This window comes from Natrix helvetica (assembly GCF_964273705.1).
Source record: "Natrix helvetica genome assembly, chromosome: W".
Taxonomy (NCBI): Eukaryota; Metazoa; Chordata; class Lepidosauria; order Squamata; family Natricidae; genus Natrix; species Natrix helvetica.
Window position 1 is genome coordinate 84,994,010 of NC_138555.1, and position 24,492 is coordinate 85,018,501.

Sequence of the window (24,492 nt, forward strand, 5' to 3'; positions counted from 1 at the left end):
CTAAAATTCCCTAGGGATCACCAGAGGTTGAGGGAAAAGCTTTAAAGGCGCTTCAGCAAATTTGGCACTTTAAAATTTATATATATATATATATATGTATGTATGTATGTATGTATGTATATTATATGTATATATGTATATCTATCTATGTCTATCTATCTCTATCTGTCTATCTCTATACATTTACATCTATCTATCTATCATCTATCTATCATCTATCTATCTATCTATCTATCTATCTATCTATCTATCTATCTATCTATCTATCTCCATCCATCCATCCATCCATCCATCCATCCATCTCTACCTATCTGCCTATACCAACTTACTTACCTACCTACCTACCTACCTCTATCATCTCTCTTTCTCTCTCCATCCATCATTTTTCTTTCTTTCTTTCTTTCTTTCTTTCTTTCTTTCTTTCTTTCTTTCTTTCTTTCTTTCTTTTTCTTTCTTTCTTTCTTTCTTTCTTTGTCTATCTATCTGTCAATCATCTATCTATCTATCTATATCCATCCATCCATCCATCTCTACTTATCTGCCTATACTTTCTTACCTACCTACCTACCTCTATCATCTCTCTCTCTCCATCCATCATCTTTCCTTCTTTCTTTTCTTTCTTTTCTTTCTTTTTTTCTCTGTTTCTATCTATCTATCTATCTATCTATCTATCTATCCATCCATCTATCTATATCCATCCATCCATCTCTATCTATCAGCCGATACCAACTTACCTACCTACCTCTATCATCTCTCTCTGTCTCCATCCATCATCTATCTTTCTTTCTTTCTTTCTTTCTTTCTTTCTTTCTTTCTTTCTTTCCTTCCTTCCTTCTTTCTCTGTCTGTCTATCTATCTATCTATCTATCTATCTATCTATCTATCTATCTATCTATCTATCTATCTATCTATCTACCTATCTCCATCCATCCATCCATCTCTACCTATCTATACCTACCTACCTACCTCTCTCCCTCTCCCTCTCTCTCTATCATCTATCTATCTATCTATCATCTATCTATCTATCTATCTATCATCTATCTATCTATCTATCTATCATCTATCTATCCATCCATCCATCCTTCTTCTTTTTCTTTCTTTCTTTCTTTCTTTCTTTCTTTCTTTCTTCTTTCTTTCTCTCTCTCTCTCTCTCTCTCTCTCTCTCTCTCTCTCTTTCTTTCTTTCTCTTTATCTGTTTCTCTTTCTCTCTCTCTCTCTCTTGTATATCCATATCTACCTTTTCCTTAGACTTTCTGTAAGATTAAGCCCTGGGGAAGCTCTGGATTTATGCAGGATTTGTAATCGGATTTGAGAAAGAAGTGGGTCACTGCTGCTTGCCCCGAGCAGATTCACTTTTCAGCGAGTCCTCGACCTACGACCGTTCATTCAGTAACTGCTTGAGGCACTTTAAAAAGCGACTGAGGCCCATGTTTCACACTTATGACTGTCGCAATATCTCCCTGGTCACCTGATTTACGTGTGTGTGTGTGTGTGTGTGTGTGTGTGTGAGACGCCATCCCCCTTGGCTGACCTTCCGACCAGAGAAGGCAGATCCGCTTAATGACCATGTGACTCGGTTAGCGACGGCAGGGACTCACTGAACAGCTGCGGCAAGGAAGATTGCAACTTGGGCCTAAATTCACTTAACAACGGTCTCGCTTTAGCAATAGAAATGGTGGCCTCCATTATGGTCGTAAGTCGAGAACAAGCTGCACTTCCTCTCCTTCTGGCAAAAAAAATCTACCTTTTCCTTCCCCTTTTTGCCCTCCCCCATTTTCCAACTATTTTCTTTTCTATTTTGTATTATATGCTCTAAGCTCATAAAAACATTGACTTTGTAGTATATAAGACGAGGGGGATGTTGCGACCGTCGTAAATGCGAGTCGGTGGCCAATCGTCCGAAGTTGGATCCCACAAACACGGGGATGGATGCAACGGTCGTAAGTATGGAACACGGCCCTGAATTGCTTTCTTTTCAGCGCAGTATAGTCGCAGTCACGAAATGAACGGTCGTAAGTCAAGGACTGCTGGAAACGCCCATGGATGCTTTTTCCCTCTAGCCAGGGGTCCTATTTGAGAGAGGAGGGGCTAACTCTTTCTCCAAATTGTGACTCCTTTGCCCCCCCCCCCAAAAAAAACCCAGCCTGCGCCCCCCCCCCCATCCTGCCAGCCCCATAACTGGCTCTCGGTCCTGGTTTTATGATGGGTTAGGCTTAATCCTGCCCCACCCCCAGCCCCCCAGCGGCTGTCCGTCACCAGCTGCTTCCACAAGGCAGATCCCATAATCCCCTGACCAGGGCGGGGGGGTGGGCACCATAATACAACCTTATCCCCTTCCCCCCACCAGCCAATCTCGGGATGCAATTTGACTTTGCAATTTGGGGGTTCCCTACACTGCCAAGGGCGGAGAGGGGGGGTCCGGTGGGAAGTTAGCTGAGGAGTGGGAGGGGTTAGGTTTAGGATGGACTAGGATAAACTAGACTAGATTAGACTAGAACAGAACAGAATAGAAATTGGAATAGAATAGAATAGAGCAGAATAGAGTTAATAAAATAGAAAATAGAATAGAATAAACAGAATAGAAAAGAATGTAGAATAGATTAGAATGAATAGAATAGAATTCAGAATTAGAATAGAATAGAAATTATAGAATAGAATAGAATAAAGACGAGAAGTAATAGAATAGAATAACAGTAAAAGTAAGAATACAATTAAATATAGACTAGAATAAAGGTAAAGGTAAGAATATAATTAAATATAATATAGAATAGAATAGTATTCTGTATAGAATAGAATAGAATAAAGGTAAAGGTAAGAATATAATTAAATATAGAATAGAATAGAATTCAGAATAGAATAGAATAAAGTTAAATATAAGAATATAATTAAATATAGAATAGAATACAATAGAATAGAATACAATAGACTAGAATTCAGAATAGACTAGAATTCAGAATAGAATAAAATAGAATTCAGAATAGAATAGAATAAAAGTAAAGGTAAGAATAAAATTAAATATAGAATAGAATAAAATAGAATAAAGGTAAAGGTAAGAATATAATTAAATATAGAATACAATAGAATAAAAGTAAAGGTAAGAATAAAATTAAATATAGAATAGAATAGAATAGAATAAGCTGGAAGGGACCTTGGAGGTCTTCTAGTCCAGCCCGCTCCTCAAGCAGGAAAAGGGTGGGGGGGTGGCGAGTGGGGGGAGAAATTACCCAACCAAATAAGTTGTGGGGGGAGGGAGGGAAGAGTGCCAAGGCTTTGCAGAGAGGGGCTGGCATGCATTCGAAATCGGGGTGCGCAGGGAAGACCAAGGAGTGCTCGGAGGAGGCACCGACTGGCGCATCAACCAACAGGCCCTGCAAAGACTCCAAGCTCTCCTTGTGCCCGGATCGCACCATGCGTGGGCGATGGCAAAAGGGCTCCATGCTGCCAGCCTTCCCCCCCCCCACTCCATCCCCCTCTATTGCTGCCAGCTTCTTTATCCTGCTGGTGCCATCCAGCTGGGTCTCGGCCAACTTCGGCTCAGCTCAGCCGCGGTGTGGCCGGATGCCAGCCTGCAGGAGGAGGAGGAGGGAGGAGGGAGGCTCTTCTGCGTGGCCTCGGGTGGCCCCAGCTCTGCAGAGCTTGGCTGCCTGCCCGAGAGCCAGCCCGGGGGAGCCCCCCGCCCCAATTCAGCCCTTTGGGAGGTCTTCCCCTTCCTCCTTCCTTCCTCTTCCTCACTGCAGCCCGAAGGATAATTCTGAAGTCCCAACTCCAGCCAGGGGCGAGCAAAAAATTAAATAAAAATGAGATTTTAGACTGCAATCAGAAAAGAATATTTCATTCCCCAAAGCAAAGAGGGGCCAGTTGCAGAAACAAAATGGGGTACAGAGAGATAATGTTATGTATATCCTGGATTTGGAGCTGATTCTAGGGGTGAAATTTGAGCGGCATGGAAGTAGGTGGCCATAGGAAGTCCTCGACTTACCAAGAGTTCACTTAGTGACCGTTCAAAGTTGCAACGGCAACTGGGAAAATGGGATTTGGGGCTGCGGTTCTCACTTCAGACGATCGGAGCACCCCGCGGGATTGAAATCTGGCCGCTTGGCCACTGACTCATACTTATGACGGTTGTAGTATCACAGTGATTCCCTTTGGAGACCTTAACGGCACGCAAAGCTCTCTCTCTCTCTCTCTCTCTCTATCTATAATCTATCATCATCTTTAGGTTTTCAAGCAAAGATTGGGCGGCCATGTGTTAAGGGCACTCCTGCTTGAGCAGGGGGTTGGACTAGAAGACCTCTAGGCTCCCCCTCCAGCCCTGTTCTTCTAAGTTCTCTGCTCTCCGTTACTCAAATCAGCCCTTGATCCTCCCCATTGTGGCCTGGCCAAAGGCTGAGGGACGGATCCCAGGCCTTCTCAACGCCTCCCTCCTGAAATGCCACCGTGCCCTGGAAAATGCCACCTTCGCCAGTCCTTGAAAATCGTGTTGGCTCCCTCCCCCCCCCCCCCACTCAAGGCCACAGGAGGAGAGGCTGACGCTCTTGGCCCCTTTGCCGGAGAAAGTTGGCAGTGCCAGCTTTCAGTGGGGGAGAAGGGGCGGGAGAGGAAGACAACGCCCCACTTCCCTCCCCCTAGACCCACAAGCGTCTGTATCCCCCCACCCACCCCCCACCCCCTGAAGAAAGCACAGCATTGCTGGGTACATCAACAACTTAAAACTTCAAGAGGTGGTGGGCTCTTCTCTTTGGGGGAGGGGAGGGGTGGTTCCCCCTCCTCATTTTGTTGGCAAGCGCGGTCAAGCAAAGGGGGGGGAGCGTGTGGGGTGGACTCCAACTCCCAGAATCCCCGTCACTGTGATTTAATACGGGTGGACTCCAACTCCCAGAATCCCCCAGTCACTGTGATTTAATACGGGTGGACTCCAACTCCCAGAATCCCCCAGTCACTGTCATTTAATAGGGGTGGAGTTAAACTCCCAGAATCCCCCAGTCACTGTGATTTAATAGGGGTGGACTTTGAGGAAGCTGAGCTGGCCAGGGAATTCTGGGAGTTGAAGTCCACCATCTGGAAGTTGTCAAGTGAAAAAGTCCAATCTGTTATATTTTGGCTATCTTAAGAATGGGAATTACAGAGTCCTCGATTTACAACCGTTCATTTAGTGACCGTTCAAAGATACAACAGCACTGAAAGTGACTTAGGACCCTTTCCCACACTTACGACGCTTGTAGCATCCCCTTGGTCATGTGATCAAAATTTGGACACTTGACAACTGACCCACATTTATGACGGTCGCAGTGTGCCCTGGGTCACGGGATCCCCTTTTGCGACCTCCTGACCAGCACAGTCCATGGGGGGAAGCCAGATTCACTTAACAACCATGTCACTAATGTAATAAATGCAATGATTCACTTAACAACGGTGGCCAGAAAAGTCGTAAAACAGGGCAAAACTCCCTGGAACAAATGTCTCACTTAGCAACAGCAAACTCCCACCCCAGTCTGTATCCTGCGTGGTATTTTTACCCTACTGGAGGCAAGTCAGAACCAGGCCACGAGTTCAAATCTTGCGAGTGGGTTTAAATCCTATAGAAAGAACCTGATGAATCATTAAGTGAATGGAATGCTGCCCCCTAGTGGCCAAGGGAAGTTCTAACACCTTTGGTGTTGGCTGAATAGAACAAGCCGAAGGGAGACATTTTACAGGTTGTCCTCAACTTACGACCGTTTCAAAGTTAGGACTTGCAGCCAGTTCTCACCTTCCTTGCGGTCACGTGATCAAAATTCAGTTGCTTAGAAACAGGCATGTACTTCTGCCGGTTGCAGAAACCTCGTATCCCCCTCTTTGACCACCCCAGGGAGCTTCCCTCAAGCGAAGTCAATGAAGCCAGCTTGATTCGCTTAACGACCATGCAAAGAAAGGTTGTACAATCAGGTGCGATTCCTTTAACGGCTGCATGGTTTAGCGGCAGAGGTTCCAGTCTCAATTTGCAGTCGTAAATCAAGGACTACCTGTCACCAAAAAATCTGTTTACCCATAATTTGACTAGGAACAATATTTTGCGGAGGACCATCAACCCATCCTACTTATCTGGGGCTTCGGAGTTTTAGTGGGAAACGTGGGCACTTTTAAGACTGGTGGACTTCAACTCCCAGAATCCCCAATCAGCCGCATAGGGTAACTTTCTTAATAGACGGTGGGGGGTATGCAGGAAGCGTAATATATCTTGACTTCAGCAAAGTGGGGGGGGGGGAAAGAGCTGGCTGGGGAATTCTGGGAGTTGAAGTCCACAAGTCTTAAAGTTCCCAAGTTTGGACACCCCTGTCCTAGAAGGATAACAGAAGATGACAGAATTGGGAAGGGGGGGGGGGGGATTTTGTAAAACAGAGCCGATCCAACCGTCCCCCCCCTCCCCCACATCCTGGTTTAGAATTAAAACGTTCACCAATGACCACTTTTGCCCAACTTTAAGAAAAAAAAAACTGTTTTTATTCCGTAGAAAAAGATAAAACAAGCGGAAGAATCCAGTAATTTTAAAAAATAATACCGTTCCAAGGAACGTACCAAGAGGGAGGTGCAAATAAGAAAGTAATTTTTTTTTTAAAAAAGGGACACTAGAAAAACCTAACCTACAAAAAAATTAATACTGTATTCATGGCAGACATAATATAGGGGCTAAAACTACAAGGCCAGAAGGTTTGCTGGTGGGGTTTTTTTTTTTTTTGGCAAAAGCTTGGCAATGTCCATGACTACAACTCCCAGAATTCCCCCCCCCGCCAGCAACTGTGGACTTCAACTCCCAGAATTCTCCCACTTCAAAGTGTGGAATTCTGGGAGATGAAATCCCACCTTCAAAAACCTTGTCAAAAAAATCACTTCGCCAATGCCTCTTTGATCGGGTTGAGGGGAGGGGCACGGAACCAGCCGTGATCACCCCCTCCCCCAAATTAGATATTTCGGAAAGGAAACCCTCCCCCCCCCCAATTTGGGGTTCGGAAATCTGGAGGGGGGGCGTGTTTCAACACCCACGTTGCAAGGGGAGGGAGAAACGGTGGAGAAAGGGGGAAGAAGGCTGGGAGCCAGAGGGGGGGTCTCCCCAATTAAGATTGGGGAGCAGGTGGCAGTCCATTTGGGGGGGGGGGTGATGGGGGACACACACATCCCAAAACCTCAGGGGTTCTGAATTTGGGAAATGGGAGCAACCTTGGAAGCCCAAACAGAGAAAGAAAGCATAACAAACAAGGCCAAAATATATTGGGGTGGGGGAGTGGGGTACGGCATACCCCCCCCACACACTAATTGGAGTCCAGGGTCTCATCCTTCACGCAGACTTTCGACTTTTGATGGGGGGAGGTCAGCTTGGTTCGTTTCCGGCTCTTCAGGAGGCTGGGGAAAGAATGGAGAGAGCTCGAGTTAGCGAGCCAAGCTGCAAAGACGAGAGGCAAAGTGAGCGTTCATGTAATTTGGGGTGGGGGATCCGTCACCCACCTTTTCCCGGTCTTGCAGCCCTCCGAGTTCTCCCTCTCGTGCGCTTCCTTGTACTCCAGTGATTCTAAAAGTTCTTTTAAGATGTTGTAATGTCTGCGGTTGCGAATCTGCAAACAAAATGGACACCTTAAGAGGTCGGCTCGGGGTTCAAGCTGCTCCGGTGACCCTCGGGGAGTCCTTTAGCCCCCCCCCCCCAAAAGCTGGAACGTCTGACACTCGAAGGACCCAGGGGGGGGGGGCAACTCTTAACCCTCTCCCCAAACCGCCACGGCAGTCCCAACACACAACTCACAACGAGTGTGTAAACCTCGGGCTGAGGTGTGCCTCCCGATTCGTCTTTGTCTTCCTGCGGCGGGATTTGCACTGGGCTCCTGCTTGGGGCGCAGGGACGCTGGCCTTGCGAAGGAGCTGGAGAAGCAAGAGGCAAGGATGAGAAAGGGGGGGAAAAAAAGGGGGGGGGACAAAACCACAACCGTTGATATCCCACCCTCTTTGGGGCAAGGAAAGGAGACCACGAGGAAGTCCCCGAAGCCGCGTCTGCTCCGCACAGCTTCCTCTCCCCCCACCCCTCCGTTTTCAGGAGCAAACCACTTAGGGATAATGAGCTTTATATACATTTTAATAAATACAATACAATAGAAACAGAACACTCTTGCAGCATCCTGTGATGGGGAGTTCTGCAGATTCATTGTAGTCTGCACAAAGAGATCCTTCCCCGTGATCCGATGTACTTATATACTTGGATCATTCCCCAGGCTCAAAATATTTGGAGAATCTAATCAACTAAACTGGTTTATCGCTGAAAGCCTCCGCACAGGAATCTTCTGCTTTATTCCTAAAAGCCCATGCGCAGGAATCTTCTAACTAAATTGCTTTATTCCTAAAAGCCCATGCGCAGGAATCTTCTAACTAAACTACTTTATTCCTAAAAGCCCATGCGCAGGAATCTTCTAACTAAACTACTTTATTCCTAAAAGCCCATGCGCAGGAATCTTCTAACTAAACTACTTTATTCCTAAAAGCCCATGCGCAGGAATCTTCTAACTAAATTGCTTTATTGCTAAAAAACTATGAGCAGGAATCTTCTAACTAAACTGTTCTATTGCTGAACACCTCCGCACAGGAATCTTCTGCTTTATTCCTAAAAGCCCATGCGCAGGAATCTTCTAACTAAACTGCTTTATTCCTAAAAGCCCATGCGCAGGAATCTTCTAACTAAATTGCTTTATTGCTAAAAAACTATGAGCAGGAATCTTCTTGCCAAACGGCTTCATGCTGAAAACTTATGTGCAGGAATCTTCTAGCTAAACTGCTTTATTGCTAAAAGCCTCCGTGCAGGAATCTTCCAACTGAACTGCTTTATGTAAGGATTCTACACTAATTCCTCTTTTGACTCGCCCCCCTCCCAACGTTCTGCCATTCCACTCCTCCTCCATCCTTCCAATGTACCCTTTTTCGTAGTTTGCAAGGATTTTTCTCTCTGCAGCTCCTCCGACCGTCGGTCTCGTCCGGGGCAGGCGCAGACACGAACCTCAAAACATTGGCGTCCCAGAACCTCCCCGCTATGGGGAAAGAAAAGGTTTTATACCATTCATGCAACAGCCTCCAGACGAGCACCGGGTTCAAATTCTAGCACATACTACACAATCCCCTTACTAAAATACCCAATGCCTTCAGCAATGACTGAGCTTCTCATGTTTACCGCAAGTCCTCGACTTAGGAACGGTCGCTTAGCGACCGTCCAAATTTACGACGGGTCCCCCAAAACGAACTGGACCCGTAACTCCAAACCTCTGCCTTGTCTTGCAATCACATGACTACAATTCTTTGCTTTCCGGAAATTGATATTTACTTCCTGTTTCCGGCAAAACAAAAACAAAAAAAAGCGCCCCGTAGCGGGTTCGCTTAACGACCATCACAAAAAAAGCCTCCTGAAATTAGATCGGGGTCACGTGTTGACGCACCTTTCCAAAACCTGGGAATCCGTTGCCCTGCACAGGGGGTTGGACTAGATGACCTCTCGTGTCCCCCTCCAAAGGCCAGGATTCTACGATCAATGCCATCTAATTTCATCCCGCCCAGGGACCGCCATTGGAGACGGGGAGGAAGAGGCTGAGGGGGAGGAAGAGGGACACTCACTGTGCGGACTCCAACGTCAGGATGGTTTGGATGGGGCGTCGGTTCATGCCACCCATGCACGAGCTGTTGCACATGTAATTGTACAAGATGATGGTGGATGCCATCCCCACCTGCAGGGCAGAGAGAGAGAGAGAGATTTGCACAATTGCAGGTGGTCCTTGCTTAGCGACCATTCAAAGTTACGATGGATCTCCACGGGGTACTCACGACCCCAAGTTCCCAAGTTTCAACAGCCGCCTCCCCCCCCCCAGTCATGTGACCACATCTTGGGCATGAGCAACGGTGGAGCTCTTGCCTCGCAATCAGCTTCGACCCTAGGTGGAGGCAGATATTTCTCTCTGAGCAGAATGAGAATCTTCCGCCGAACAAAACTCCGCACTGGCAACAGGGAAGGGCATCCGGCCAGTAAAACTCTCAGCTGCATTCAATTCCCCAGGTTCTACGCCGCAAGGTATTACGGGGTCATTAAAAGGAGATAATTTACTTCTTGACACAACGGGCACACGATTCATTTAACAACCATAGCGTTCGCTTAACGACGGCTGCCGAAAGGTCATAAAATCAGTTCGGTCGTGTGGGTTACCCTCTTTACAACTGTCATTACTTACAGCTGTGATAGTAAGGCTCCATTAGTCATAAATAGAGGGGTTATATCTGTCCGAGTTTTCAATGAACCTCAAGCGGCTCTCAAGGACTGGGGAAAGCTGGGAAGAAACTGGGAATTCAGTAAAAGTGGCGGGGAGAGGATGGAGAACTTCACAAGGGGCAAAACAGGGCAGGAGGAGTCAACAGAACTCCTCGCCACAAGAACCAATCATCCCGACCATTTTTAGCCAAATTTCTTGGCGTTTCGGACATCTGGAACAAGGCCCCCCCACGAATTAAAAGAAAGCATCAAACTGAATAGAAACAACCCCCCCAAAAAAAATTTGCAATCCCGCACCCCCGCAATTACAACGTTTGAGCACGCTCAGATGCTGCAACTTTATTTATTTTATTTATTCCATCACCCTGATAAGGCGACTCTGGGAAAACCAGAGATCACTAAAAGCAGAAAAACAATGAAAAAAATGTAAATATGCGAATGAAAACATTTTTAAAACGATGCCAAAAAAGGGGAGAAAAACAGTGGAAACAATGAAATAGGTGAATTAATTTTTTTTAAATGATGCAAAAAAAAAAGAAGAGAAAAACAGTGAAGACATGTAAATATGCGAATTAAAACTTTTTACAAAAAATGCAACAAAAAAAACCAAACGGGAAAAACAGTGAAAAAAATAAAAAGGCCAATTAAAACATTTTTAAAACGATGCAAAAAAGGAGAAAAACAGTGAAAAAATTTAAATGGACATTTTAAAAAGGTTGCAAAAAAAGAAAGAAAAGAAAAAACCCTCCAGGAACCAAGAGACGGATGAGTGCAGGCTCCAGGGGGGGGGGGGGGCGCGGGGGGGGGCATCCCACATCTCTCTGCTCTGGCGACGAGCAGTAGAGCTTCCCTATTCAGGAGCAGTCTACCTGAAAAGACCCAGAATCTAGAGGGGGGGGGAAGCCCTCTCAGTATTTCTAGACTACAGACCGTCGGCCGGGTAGCCCAAAAGAGGGCAGCAGACGAAGAAAGGAAGGGTGGAGAGCTGGGGGGGACCCCAAATCGCCCTAACCTCACCCCCCCAGCCCCACCCCAAAAAATTCACCTGAGGCTTCTGATAAGGAACGCAGACGCTGTGCCGTTTGGTGGCTGGGTCTGTGTAGTAATGGGTCTGGGGGTTTCCTTCGACCCGGATGAGATGGTCGGCGGGGGTCACCCCTGTGCAAAGTCAGAAATCGGGGTGCGGGGTAGGAAAAGAAACGGGGGGACGTTTTGAGTTGATGGCCATCGCAACCACAGAAGTTTGAGTTTGGAGGCCGGTGTCCCACCCCCACCCCAATTATAACTGGTCCTCGACTTATGACTCTTCGCTTAGTGACCACTCAAAGCGACAACGGCACATAAAAAGAGGATTGTGTTTCACACTTACGACCGCTGAAGCATTCCCCGAGTTTCAAACCCTCTGCAATACAGCCTGCCCAGACCCCCCCCATCGTGTCCCTGAACACCCCCTCCCCAGATTTCAGGGCCCCTGCAAAACAGCCTCCCCATGTCCCAAAAGACCCCTCCCCAGATTTCCTTTGCATTCCAGACTGGCCACGCCTCCTGTGTCCCAGAAGACCCCTCCCCAGATTTCAGGGCCCCTGCAACACAGCCTTCCCATAACTCTTCCCCGTGTCCCAAAAGACCCCTCCTCTTTTCCTCCTAAAGCCCCCGGCTGACCGTCGTTGTGCTCGGGCTGCCGTTCGTGGTGGGGGCAGCGCTTGACCACTTCGGCCATGTGCTCGGACCGCTTGTAAACGGCCATGGCCCGGATGACGGAACCGGGCGGGGGGATCCCGGAGGTCTTAACCAGCACTTTGCACGTTTTGCCAATTTGGCAAAAAAGCTTTTTCAGCTCCGTCGAGAACTGCAGGAGAGAAAAGAAAGAAAAAGGAAGATTTAGAAGAGAAGGAGCTGGAAGGGACCTTGGAGGTCTTCTAGTCCAGCCCCCTGCAGTTAAGTTAAAAGTTTCCCAAAAATACATTCCCGGAACGAATCAACCGGCAGTCCCTGACTTGCAACCGTCTCATTTAGTGACCACTCGAAGCTGCAACGGCAGTGAAAAATTCATGTTATGGCTAGTCCTCGGATTACGACCGTTTAAATCTACAACGTTGAAAAACGTGACTTGTTTTTCACACTTACGACCACCCCAGTCAAATGCTCGGTGACTGACTCGTATTTATGGCGGTCACAGCGTTCCCAGGGTCACGCGATCCCCTTTTGCGACCTTTGGACAGGCAAAGTCAAGGGGGAAGCCACATTCACTTAACAACCGGGTTACTCAATTAACAATTTGCAGCGTTTCACTTAACGACGGTGTCAAGAAAGGTTGCACAATGAGGCAAAACTCACTTTAACAACTGTCTCACTTAACAATAGAAATGTTGGGCTCAATTGTGGCCGTTATATCGAGGACTACTTGCATTTATTAAATGTAAACAGATAGTCCTCAACTTACGGCAGTTCGGTTAGTGACCATTCAAAGTTACAACGGCACTGAAACGTTTTTCGCACTTATGACCGTTGGTGGCATCCTAGTCATGTGACGCTTGGCAGCTGACTCATACTTATGCCCTGACCTCCCAGCAAGCAAAATCCGCAGGGCAGGCAAGATTCGCTTAACGACCATCTTACTAACTTCAAAACTGTGGTTCGCTTAACAACAGTGGCCAGAAAGGTGGTAAAACGGGACAAAACTCGCGTCACAACCCTCTCACTTAGCAATGGGGAGTTTGGGCTCAACGGTGGCCATAAGTCGAGGACTTTATTAACTGTATTTATTCAACTGTACTTGTTGAATTTCTAGACTCCTTCCATTTCACGAAGGTCGTAAGTTGTCGTTGTGAGTCGTCCCCCCCCCCAAAGACCTGCCTTGCATTGCAATCATTTGTTGGTGGGACTGGGGGGCGGGGGGGGCAAGATTTGCATCGCAACCCTCCCATTTCAAGCAAGCCCCTTACCCAAGTTTCCCAACGCAACGGTGTTGGGCATTTGGCCCCTTCTGCCTTCATTGCAAGAGAAGGAATTTGGGCCGTGGGGAGGAGGTCTCTCGCCATATGCCGGAAAATGGGGCGGGGGTCTCCCGAGAAATCTGGGACCCTCCCAAAACCCAGTAGAGAAACATGTCCAGGCATGTTGCGGGCAGGCAGCGTTCTGCGCAAGGCAGAAGGGAAGGGGGGTAGTCTCCATCGAGACCCCCACCCTAATTCAAAGCCCAGCCATTGGGTGGGTGTGCTGAAACCGAAGAAGGAGGGGGAGGGGGCTTTAATCCCCAACCAAGAATCGGGAAAGTGACCAATGGCCGAAGAAGCGAATCGATGTGTTGAAGTTAGAAAAATCGGGGCACCAGCTAAGCGGTGAGTTAAAAATTGGGGGTCCGGGGTGGGGGCAGAGGGTCTTCCTCCAAGGTGTAATCTGATAGGGTACAAATAAATTGGGGAGGGGGGAATGAGAGGGAAAAGGGAAGGTCTTCTCCCAGGGTTTTGCCAGTTGGGGGGGGGGGGGGTGTCTCCGAAAGGCGCAGGATAAATGCTCCCAAACCGAGATTGCCAGCAAGGAAACATGCAATCTAAGTTAAGTTGACCTCACCCGTCCACCCTGTGTGCTTTTAACAAACCAGGATCAATGACAAACCGAGATTGCCGGAAGGAAAGATGGAATCTAGGTTATGTTGATCTAACATAAGGGGGAAAGGAATGACCCGGGACGGCAGTCATTTTGACTTTTTTGACCTAAGCCCCCTCCCAGATGTCCCCGATCAACACAGAAGACCCATTTTTTTGGGGGGGAAGGAAAGACCCCTGCCCCCCAATTTAAGTCCTAGAACTTGTGATCTCCCCGGTCCCCACTTCGTACCGTGTAAGTGACCGATTTGGCGGTGCCTGACTTCTCAAACTCCAGATCGAAGCCGAACTGGCCAGGATGGTTTTCGGTGGGGGGGAAGAGGCAGCTCTCCCCGGCCCCATAATCTTTGGGGTCATTGAGCAGGAGTTGGGGGTCCACCGAAAACCCCCCCAAACACGAGATGTTGCTGTAGCCTTCTCCCAGCGGAGTGCCTGCATCCAGAGGCGCCAACAAGCCAAAGTTGGTTTGATCCATGGAGCTGCCCCCTTCTTCGGGGAAAGGGACGGTGACTTGCTGAATGGAGGAGCCCATCATCTCCGATTCCTATAACATGCAAAGATATTATCATTATATCCCGGATGTCACGGAATGGCCCACTAAGAGTCCGCAAAAATGACATTTACATGTTGATTTGAAGCGATGGTTTCCTGATTTGACAAACCAACGATCCCGGGCATTTCAATGCCCAAGAAACCTCCAATCGTGGCTTGGTCAAGAGACCTTCAGGGTTTCCTCCACAAGAGACAAGCCACCTTGTAACATAGTTGACAAGGTAGCGTTTGGCGTCGACTCAGGCAAACACATGGATTCGAATGATCCGTGGTTTTCAAACTTCGGGGTGGACTTCAACTCCTGGAATTCCACAGTGGCTGGGGAATTCTGGGAATCGAAGTCCACCAAAATGGCGGAAGAGAAATTTCACACTCACGGAAAACAGGTTGGTAATTTCGGACTGCCACATCTCCTCAAAGGTACCTTGGCTTAAGGGTAGGCTGAGCGATGCGTCGATGTCTTGCTCCATGTTTATTTCTCTTTCCGACGGGGAAACTGAGGCAGTAAAGAAAAAGGTGGAAGCAAAGGTCCCTGCTGTTTAACACGGCGGAAGTGAAGACGAAGAATTCGGGCAATTTCAACCGCATGTGGTACACAGGGGACTTACTCTCTGGAAACAAATATTGTGTGGGTAGGACACCCCTAAAACCCCTCGGGGTGTGTGTTCTGTGAAGATACAGCCTGTTGTGCCTTCAAATGGCTTCTACCGTACTGCTGTAAAACGGCTTCTAATGTACAGTGCAGTGGAGTTGCCATGGTAACGGCTTCCCAGTACTTCCACCAGGGGGCTCCCTCTGGTAAGGGGAGAAAATCCAACATTAAAAATTACGTTCAGTCAGGACATATTCCCCCCTATAAATAAATACGCGGGTAACGGCAAGTTATCAGCTATAAAAATAAAAATAAAATAAAGGAATACAGCTAAATTGAATACAAATAGCATAGACTAGTTGTGCAATAAAACCAAGTTGCAAAGCTGCCCAACTCACAGTGTTCATTGGCGAAAAAATTTTTGAAAAAAAAAACTCGCATCGTAGATAGTCCTCGACTTATGACCACAACGCTAACGCAGTTGTTAAGTGAATCTGGTTCGCCCTTTTGACTTTGCTTGTGGCAAAAGAGGATCACGTGACCCTGGGGCACTAAAAGTGTCATAAAGGTGAGCCAATTTTGATTATGTGACCATGGGGATGCTGCAACAGTCGTAAGTGTGGAACACGGCCATAAGTCCCTTTTTTCAGCGCCGCTGTAACTTCAAACGGTCACTAAATGAACTGTCGAGGACTACCTTGACAGTCCTCGACATACGACCACAACGGAGCCCCAAATGTCCATTGTTAAGTGAGACAGTTGTTAAGTGAATTTTGCTCCACTTTACGACCGTTATTGCTACCGCTATTAAGTAAATCGTCGCGGTTCTTGATTTAGTAACCCGGTTGTTAAGTGAATCTGGTTTCCCCATTCGGCTTGTCAGAAGGTCACAAAAATGGGACCCACCCACCCCCAGGACCCTGCAACCGTCATAAATGTGAGTCAACGGCCAAGCTTTGGAATTTTAATCACGTGACCACCGGATGCTCCAAGGGTCATAAGTGTGGGGAAAAAAATCGTTTTTCACAAGGGCTGTCGGAACTTTGAACGGTCGCTAAGTGAGTTATCTGTATAATAAAAACCTATTTTAAAAGACCCCCTTCTAGCTTAGGTTTAGGGATTTGGGAAAGACTGCTCTATTTAATGGCCATAAGCCATGATGGTCTGTTCAGACAGAACCCTAAGCTAAATCCAAGCTAGCTCGATTGTGGTGTAAATCCAGGCGCAAACTCCACTTTCTCTCGTGAATTTCCCACCCCTCGAAGGTTTCTATCCGAAGTCCTTATGCGTAACCACGGATCAAAGCTTGTGCAATATAAAACGATAAAGGTTCCCTTCGCACATCTGTGCTAGTTGTTCCCAACTCCAGGGGGCGGTGCTCATCTCCGTTTCAAAGCCGAAAGAAAGAAAGAAAATATTTGCAGAAAATGATGGAGGGATTGTATAATGCAGGGGTGTCCAAACTTGGGAACTTTAAGACTTGTGGACTTCAACTCCCAGAATTCCCCAGGGGAATTCTGGGAGTTGAAGTCCACAAGTCTTAAAGTTCCCAAGTTTGGACACCCCTGGTATAATGGAACCAGGATGATGGATTTAAAAAAAGAAATTGTGTCAGAAATCATTGTTTGATAGACCCGGAAAGCAGAGGCAATACAGTTTATCCTCGACTTACACTTAGCGACCGTTCGAAGATACGACAGCACCAGAAAAAAGCGACACTACCGTTTCTCACACTTATGACCGCTGCAGCATTCCCATGATCCAATCTTGTCTCCTATTGCTGACATAAGCAAAGTCCACGGGGAAGCCAGATTCACTGAACGACCGGGTTACTAACTGAAAGAACTGCCGTGTTTCTCTTAACAACGATGTGACTCGCTTAACAACGGCAGCGATTGCAACTTCTGCCAAGAAAACTCAACGTACCACGGCGCAAAACTCGCTTCACCGACATTTCAACCAGCAAACGGACATATTGGGGCTCAACGGAGATTGCAAATGATAAGATTATGTGTTTTGTTTTTTTAATTAAAAAAAAGAGATTACAAAAATAATTTTATACCGCAGCGTGCTTCCTGCTGACACAGGAAATGAGAATTTGGCTATGTCCGCTTTAAGTTTCTTGAAGGCAGCAGGAAATGGCTGCTCCAGACAGACGTGGCACCAAATTAAGCAGAGAGCAGGTCAGATTAAAAATTCGGGAGAAAACGGTACAAAAATGTCTTCGAGGCCATTTGGCATGAAACGCCCAAAATAAATGTTTGCATTGCGGGTGGAGTTAAAAAAGAAAGAAAAAGAAGGCAAAATGACATCCTAAATCGGCATTAAACGTAATTTGTAATGTTGGATTTTCTCCCCCTTACCAGAGGGAGGACCCCTTGTGGAGTACTGTGAAGCCGTTACCACGGCAACTCCGCTGCGCTGTACAGTGGAAGCCATTTTACGGCAGTACGGTAGAAGCCATTTGAAGGCACAACAGGCTGTATCTTAACAGAACACAAACCCCTGGGGGTGTTACGGGTGTCTTACCCCCACAGTATTTTTCTCCAGAGAGTAAGTCATCTGTGTACCAAGTTTGGTTGAAATTGCTCGAGGCGTTATGCTGGGACATACATACACACACACAGCCATATATCTATATCATCTATATCTATATCTGTCTGTCTTTCTGTCTGTCTACCTACCTACCATATCTATCTACCTACCTACCATATCTATCTACCTACCTACCATATCTATCTATCTATCTATCTATCTATCTATCTATCTATCTATCTATCTATCTATCTATCTATCTATCTATCAATCATCTATCTATCTATCTATCTATCTATCTACCATATCTATCTATCTATCTATCTATCTATCTATCTATCTATCTATCTATCTATCTATCTATCTGCCATATCTATCTATCTGCCATATCTATCTATCTGCCATATCTATCTATCTATCTATCTATCTATCATCTATCTATCTATCTATCTATCTATCTATCTATCTATCTATCTATCTATCATCTATCTATCTACCATATCTATCTATCTACCGTATCTATCTATCTATCATCTATCTATCATCTATCTATCTATCTATCTATCTATCTATCTATCTATCTATCTATCTATCTATCTATCATCTATCTATCTACCATATCTATCTATCTATCTATCTATCTATCTATCTATCTATCATCTATCTATCTATCTATCTGCCATATCTATCTATCTATCTATCTATCTATCTATCTATCTATCTATCTATCTATCTATCTATCATCTATCTATCTATCTATCATCTATCATCTATCTATCTATCTATCTATCTATCTATCTATCTATCTATCTGCCATATCTATCTATCTATCTATCTATCTATCTATCTATCTATCTATCTATCTATCTATCATCTATCTACCATATCTATCTCATCTATCTATCTATCTATCTATCTATCTATCTATCTGCCATATCTATCTATCTATCTATCTATCTATCTATCTATCTATCTATCTATCTATCTATCTATCTGCCATATCTATCTATCTATCTATCTATCTATCTATCTATCATCTATCTATCTATCTATCATCTATCATCTATCTATCTATCTATCTATCTATCTATCTATCTATCTATCTGCCATATCTATCTATCTATCTATCTATCTATCTATCTATCTATCTATCTATCTATCTATCTATCTATCTATCTATCTATCATCTATCTACCATATCTATCTCATCTATCTCATCTATCTCATCTATCTCATCTATCTATCCATCCATCCATCCATCCATCCATTCATCTAGCGCTTTTCATGTCCTTGCTTGCTTTTTAGCTCTTTGCATAAAGATGTATAAAGCCATGGTTTAGATTTAATTGGACCAATGTATTTTTTGCAGATTTGGCCCCTTTAAGACAGGTTAGACTTCAACTCCCAGAATTCTGCTGCTGGGGAATTCTGGGAGTTGAAGTCCACCCATCTTAAAGGGGCCAAGCATGTGAACAACGTCGATTTAAGACTTTAGACTGATTTAGGCGCTAAGACTCTGCAGCTTCCAAATTCCGCCCCCATCCAATGCCCCCAAATCGGACACTTTCTTTGGCATTGCCCACCCACCCACCCCCGACCCCATTTGGGCCTCGTGGCTTTGATTTATGTACTTAATCAGAGATTGCTATTTTGCACTGATGCTGTTACCTAGTTTGGTGGTGAAAACCACCCAGCTCAGAGAGCTACCAAATCCGATTTTTCTAGCTTGGCAGAAAATGCACCCCTTTGATACAACCCCCCCACTCCAACTATTTTTTTCAAAACAGGCAATGCATTCTGGGTTGTTGTTTTTTCTTTCTTTTAGGAAACTTAAATGAGTGCGTGTGTCCCCCACCTCACCAAGTTTCCCGGAAATAGCTATCAACCTGGCGCCGGCTCGATTAGCAAACTTTGCAAGAATCACGAAAAGGTTTTTAACCTGCTTTCCTTTCGCGTCCTTTTAAGCAAAAACAGGAGGAGGCCAGCGAGGCTATACCGCGGCGTAAAGAACGGAGGGGAAATGATTAAAGCCTTACCCGGGCTTTATTTCATTCAGAAATATATTTTTTTTCATCTTCAGCGCGATGCATCTCGAGGTGTACGTGCAAAAATCCCACTTAAACCTCCCCCCACTTTTTTTAGCAATCCCAATTTATACCGCCCCCCTCGGCCCCTTCTTTTGGTTCCTTCCCACTGCAGCCGACAACGGAGCGGACTGTACTATTCAGAAAACGATTCCTGATGCGGGGGGGGGGGGAAGCGAGAGAGAAAAGGAGAATCCGATTTCCCCGCGAAGATTTAAGCTTCGACTTCGGTTTTAAAAATCGGAAGAGCTGTCCCAGCCATTGCAAAACCTGTTTCTCGCCCCCCGCCCCAAAATCCAGGAAAGCCTTTTAAAATACCCTATCTAAAAGGGGAGGGGGGGAGAGAAAGACCCTTCCTAAAAGAGAAAGGGGACCCTTCCTTAAAAGAAAGCCATCTTAATCCTCCAGCAGCCCCTTCCTCAAATTTAACACCCTCCCTCCTTGCATTCTGACCCCCCCTCCCCTTTTCAAATTCTCTACCATTCCAACAATTGGGGAGGGGGTCTTTAGCAATGATTAAGTTTCTTGCCCGAAGGGGGGGGGCAGGAAAGATCAACAGAGCAGCATTAAACGTCTCTCTCCCCCCCCATCTTCCTTCTCCCCCCCCCCACCCCGCTTCTTAGGGGTGTGATTGCAAAGGGGTGGGGGGCTTCCATTGTGTTAAAGGGGCTGGGGGCAACTAGGCTGGGATTTTTTTGCCCCCTCCTTCCCAGCTTTAGATCCATGATATTTGAGGAGGGGTCGTGTTTTCCCCCCCGCTCCGAACGAAGCGGGGGGGGGGGGGAGAACGCCGAGCACCGCAGCGTTCCAAAGCCGAACGCGGCGGCCTCCAACGTTCCATTCGCTTCTCCGCTCCGCTCCACTTTCGCTTTCTCGGCTCCCGCCAGCCAGGCGGAGCGGAGCGGAAGCGCCGGGTTGAGTCAGCGGAGAGCGAAGCCAGCGAAGCCGAGCCCCCTCCCCGCAATACGAAGACTTCCCCCCCCACCCTCCCCGTGGGTTACCGACTCCGCTGCCGGGCATCGATCCGGTCTCCAAAAACTGGCAGCGCAGAGGGGGAAAAAAGCGAGTTGGATCCCCGAGTTGCAAGGAGCGCACGCGGTGGGAATTCCCCCGGCTCGAACCCGCGGAGCGCGCTCTCGCGAGCATGGGGCAGCGGGGGGAGGCGTGCGGGAACATCTTTGGAGCGGGCATCTAGCCGGGCATCTCCTTGGCGGGGACGGCGGGGGGGCTTTACCGGTTGCAGTGCCGTCTGCAATGTGTGTCTCCCCCTCACTCCAGCCCCAACTTCACCCCCAACGCCGCAAAAAAAGCCTCCCCCCTTGCTCAGTCCAGATTTTGCTAGGGCAGGACTACAATTCCCATCATCCCCAAGCGGAGGGAGGGCCCAGGAAAGCCGCGCCCCCTTTCTTTCCTGACGTTAAAGGAATGCCCTCCCCGCCCCTACTTTCCTTCTCCCCCCGCATTATCCATTTAACAGATGAACAGTTGGAAAGGGACCTTGGAGCCATCTAGTCCAACCCCCTCCCCGCCCAAGCAGGAAACCCTACACCATTTCTGACCAATGGCAGTTCAGTCTCTTCTTGGAAGCTTGCAGTGACGAAGCTCCCACAACTTCTGAATAACAGAATGTTAACAGAGCTGGAAGGGACCTTGGAGGTCATCTAGCTCACCCCCCCCCGCCGCCCAAGCAGGAAACCCTACACCATTTTTGACCAATGGCAGTTCAGTCTCTTTTTGGAAGCTTGCAGTGACGAAGCTCCCACAACTTCTGAATAACAGAATGTTAACAGAGCTGGAAGGGACCTTGGAGGTCATCTAGCTCACCCCCCCCCCCCCGCCGCCCAAGCAGGAAACCCTACACCATTTTTGACCAATGGCAGTTCAGTCTCTTTTTGGAAGCTTGCAGTGACGAAGCTCTCACAACTTCTGAATAACTGAATGATAACAGAACTGGAAGGGACCTTGGAGGCCATCTAGTCCAACCCTTTGCCCATTCAGGAGACATCTCCATCCGCCTCTACCTAGGATCGAACTCACACCGCTGAAATAGAAGAACTGCAGGAGCAATCTATCGTGCAAAAGCAACGGGACGAGGCGTGGGAATCTCGAGGGTGGGGTGGGGGAGGAGGAGGAGGCTCCCTAACTAGAGGGAGGGGAAAATTGGGGCGGGGGGGAGGAATAAACCAGACTAGGGTTTTAACGGACTTGGCGTACGGACTCCAACTCCCAGAGTTCCGCGGCTGGCAGAGACCACGCTGGAGGATGCTGGGAGTTGAAGTCCGCTCGCCTTCAACAGGCCAAGATGGAGATAATAGCGAGCTAAGGTCGAAGCGGTTTCACGGGGGACGCGCGCGCCTGCGCGTGCACACGCCGCATCCCCGTCACTCCTTCCTCTTCTTTCTATCCCCAGTTGATTAAGAGGGAGGGCGGCGCGGGGGGGGGGGCAACGGGGAGGCGATCTGGAGCGGCTTGAACCGGTTGGGTAGGAAGTCAAGTTTGGAAGGAGGGCAGCGCTGCCCCAGCTTGTCTCTGGAATGTAAGGAGGCAAATGGGGAGAAGGGAAATGACAGAGCTGGAAGGGACCTTGGAGGTCATCCAGTCCAACCCCCTGCTCAAGCAGGAGAGCCCCTATACCATTCCAGACAAATGACGGGCCACTCTTCTAGAAAACCTTCAGGGAGGAAGCACCCACGACTTCTGGTGGCAAGCAGTTCCACTCACTGTCAAGAAATTTACTCCTTCATTCCAGGTTGCTTCTCTCCTTGATGAGTTTCCATCCGTTGCTTCATCGTCCTGGGCGGGGTTGGACTAGATGACCTACAAGGTCCCTTCCAACTCTGTTATTCTGATTCTGTTGTCCTTCCTTCAGGGGCTTTGGAGAATAGGTGGAACCCCCCCCCCTTCTTGGGGGCAGCCCTTCAAATATTGGAAGATGGCTATCTAGTCCCCCCTCGTCCTTCTCTTCTAGCCCCCGACTCAACCACCACAATAGGGATGGGAATTTCCGTTGCTAAGCAAGGCGGTGGATAAGTCAATCCCGCCAGGGTTTGTTCCCACGGTTGTTAAGTGAATCTGGCTCTCCCCCCCCACCCAATTGACTTTGCCTGTCCCGTGCTTCCTAATTCCTGAATTTTGACCCCCGTCGCTCCAAGGGATGCTGCGACGGTCGTAAGTCCGAGGACCGATGGTCTGTCGCTTTTTTTCCGGGGCCGTTACTCCGTGCGGTCGCTGAGCGAAGGGTTGTGAAGGGAGGATTACCGGTAATATTTTTTCCCATCTACCATCGAGGATACCTTTCTTCGGTCTCGCGTTGCAAAATGGCTAATTGTGATTGTGGGTCAAGAAACACATTTGTTAGGCTGGGAGTTCAAAGGCGGATCTCCTGCAATCAGATCCGTTGTGAAATCAGGGATCCCAGATCTCTGGAATGCATATACGTTTGGCCCAAATCCTGCCCCCCCTCTTTGGAAATAGCTTGGCAGGAGCCATAAATTGCATTTAGTAGCAACAACTGGACGGAAGATTGTGAGTTGATTGATTAAGATGGTCATTAAGGGTTATAAACTAAGGTTAATGAGTGGCGTGGGGGAGGTGGGAGGGGTGGTAAACTCGGCCAAGGGGAAATCATGGATAAACTCCGATAGGCGAGCCAGGTCGCTGGGTGCAACCTTTTGGAAGGAGAGATTCCCAATTCGGAAATGTTGTCGTTTGCGGGAGGGGGGGGGCAGGATTCGCACCCGGAGTCCTGGGGGAATTTAGCCGGGAGTTTCTACACCCGTTGGTGACTTTGAGACATCTGGACTTCAACTCCCAGAATTCCCTGGATGGCACAACATTCAGAATAGTCCTTCATCTCCCTTCCGCCCACCCACCCCCCACACACAACCACAACCACACCCTAAGAAGAGACTAGAACTCCCCGTCCCCTGGTCATTGGCCCAAAATCACCCAGAAACTAGAATTCCCCATCTCCTGGTCATTGGCCCAAAATTACTCAGTTGGCTTTCTTGCCCAAGACGAAACTAGAACTCCCCGTCTCCTGGTCATTGGCCCAAAATCATTCAGCTGGCCTTCTTCTCCGAGACGAAACTAGAACTCCCCGTCTCCTGGTCATTGGCCCAAAATCATTCAGCTGGCCTTCTTGCCCAAGACGAAACTAGAACTCCCCGTCTCCTGGTCATTGGCCCAAAATCATTCAGCTGGCCTTCTTGTCCAAGACAAGACTAGAACTCCCCGTCTCCTGGTCATTCCCCCAAAGTCACCCAGCTGGCCTTCTTCTCCGAGACGAAACTAGAACTCCCCATCTCCTGGTCATTCCCCCAAAGTCACCCAGCTGGCTTTCGCGGATAAAGCAGAACTAGAACTTACTGTCGCCTGGGAGTGGCCCAAAATCAACCATCTGCTTTCATGCCTAAGACAGGGCTAGAACTCCCCATCTCTGAGTCATTGGCCCAAAGTCACCCAGCTAGTGTCATCCTTAAGGAAGAACTAGAACTCCCAGTCTCTAGCCCAGCACCTTAACCAGTAAACTGGTCTCACCAACCCATTCCACCTTGTCACCTGTTTCTGGAACGGCCCCATCCAACTTAGGAGGGAGGCAGGCAGGCACTCCCTCCATGCCCAGGAACTAACTACTAGCCCGTGACTTTAACCCCGCTTAACAACCGCCTCGCTTAGCGACCGAAATGTAGGGCTGACTTGCGGCCATAAGTCGAGGGCTAGCTGTAGATCCGTGGACGTTCTCATCTCTATCCCTGTCGATTCCTCGCTTCTGGTGTAATCCGTTTGAATATCATCTTGCAAAACCTATAAATAGTCACTTATAAAGTCATAAAAGGCCTGATTAAATGGCGCACA

General features: G+C 47.6%; 1 protein-coding gene across 4 annotated transcripts; it reads right to left on the minus strand.

Moving 5' to 3' along the window:
- Nucleotides 1-6,457: 6,457 nt before the first annotated feature.
- Nucleotides 6,458-24,383, minus strand: LOC309400501 (cellular tumor antigen p53-like). 4 transcript variants are annotated; one of them, XR_014176668.1, is made up of 11 exons: nucleotides 20,637-20,940; nucleotides 14,802-14,920; nucleotides 14,105-14,416; nucleotides 11,927-12,113; nucleotides 11,310-11,422; nucleotides 9,619-9,728; nucleotides 8,929-9,041; nucleotides 7,772-7,887; nucleotides 7,480-7,586; nucleotides 6,841-7,377; nucleotides 6,458-6,781 (listed from the first exon to the last, which is right to left on the minus strand). XR_014176668.1 is itself a non-coding variant. In XM_081969029.1 (10 exons), the coding sequence occupies exons 1-10, from the start codon at nucleotides 24,251-24,253 to the stop codon at nucleotides 7,287-7,289; spliced, it is 1,326 nt and encodes a 441-aa protein (XP_081825155.1). In that variant the 5' UTR covers nucleotides 24,254-24,383; the 3' UTR covers nucleotides 6,458-7,286. The 4 variants fall into 4 exon arrangements, 3 of the variants coding, with proteins under 3 accessions (XP_081825155.1, XP_081825154.1, XP_081825156.1); XM_081969029.1 differs by lacking the exon at nucleotides 20,637-20,940 and adding an exon at nucleotides 24,196-24,383 and having other exon boundaries at nucleotides 6,458-7,377; XM_081969028.1 differs by having other exon boundaries at nucleotides 6,458-7,377.
- Between the last annotated feature and the right edge of the window lie 109 nt (nucleotides 24,384-24,492).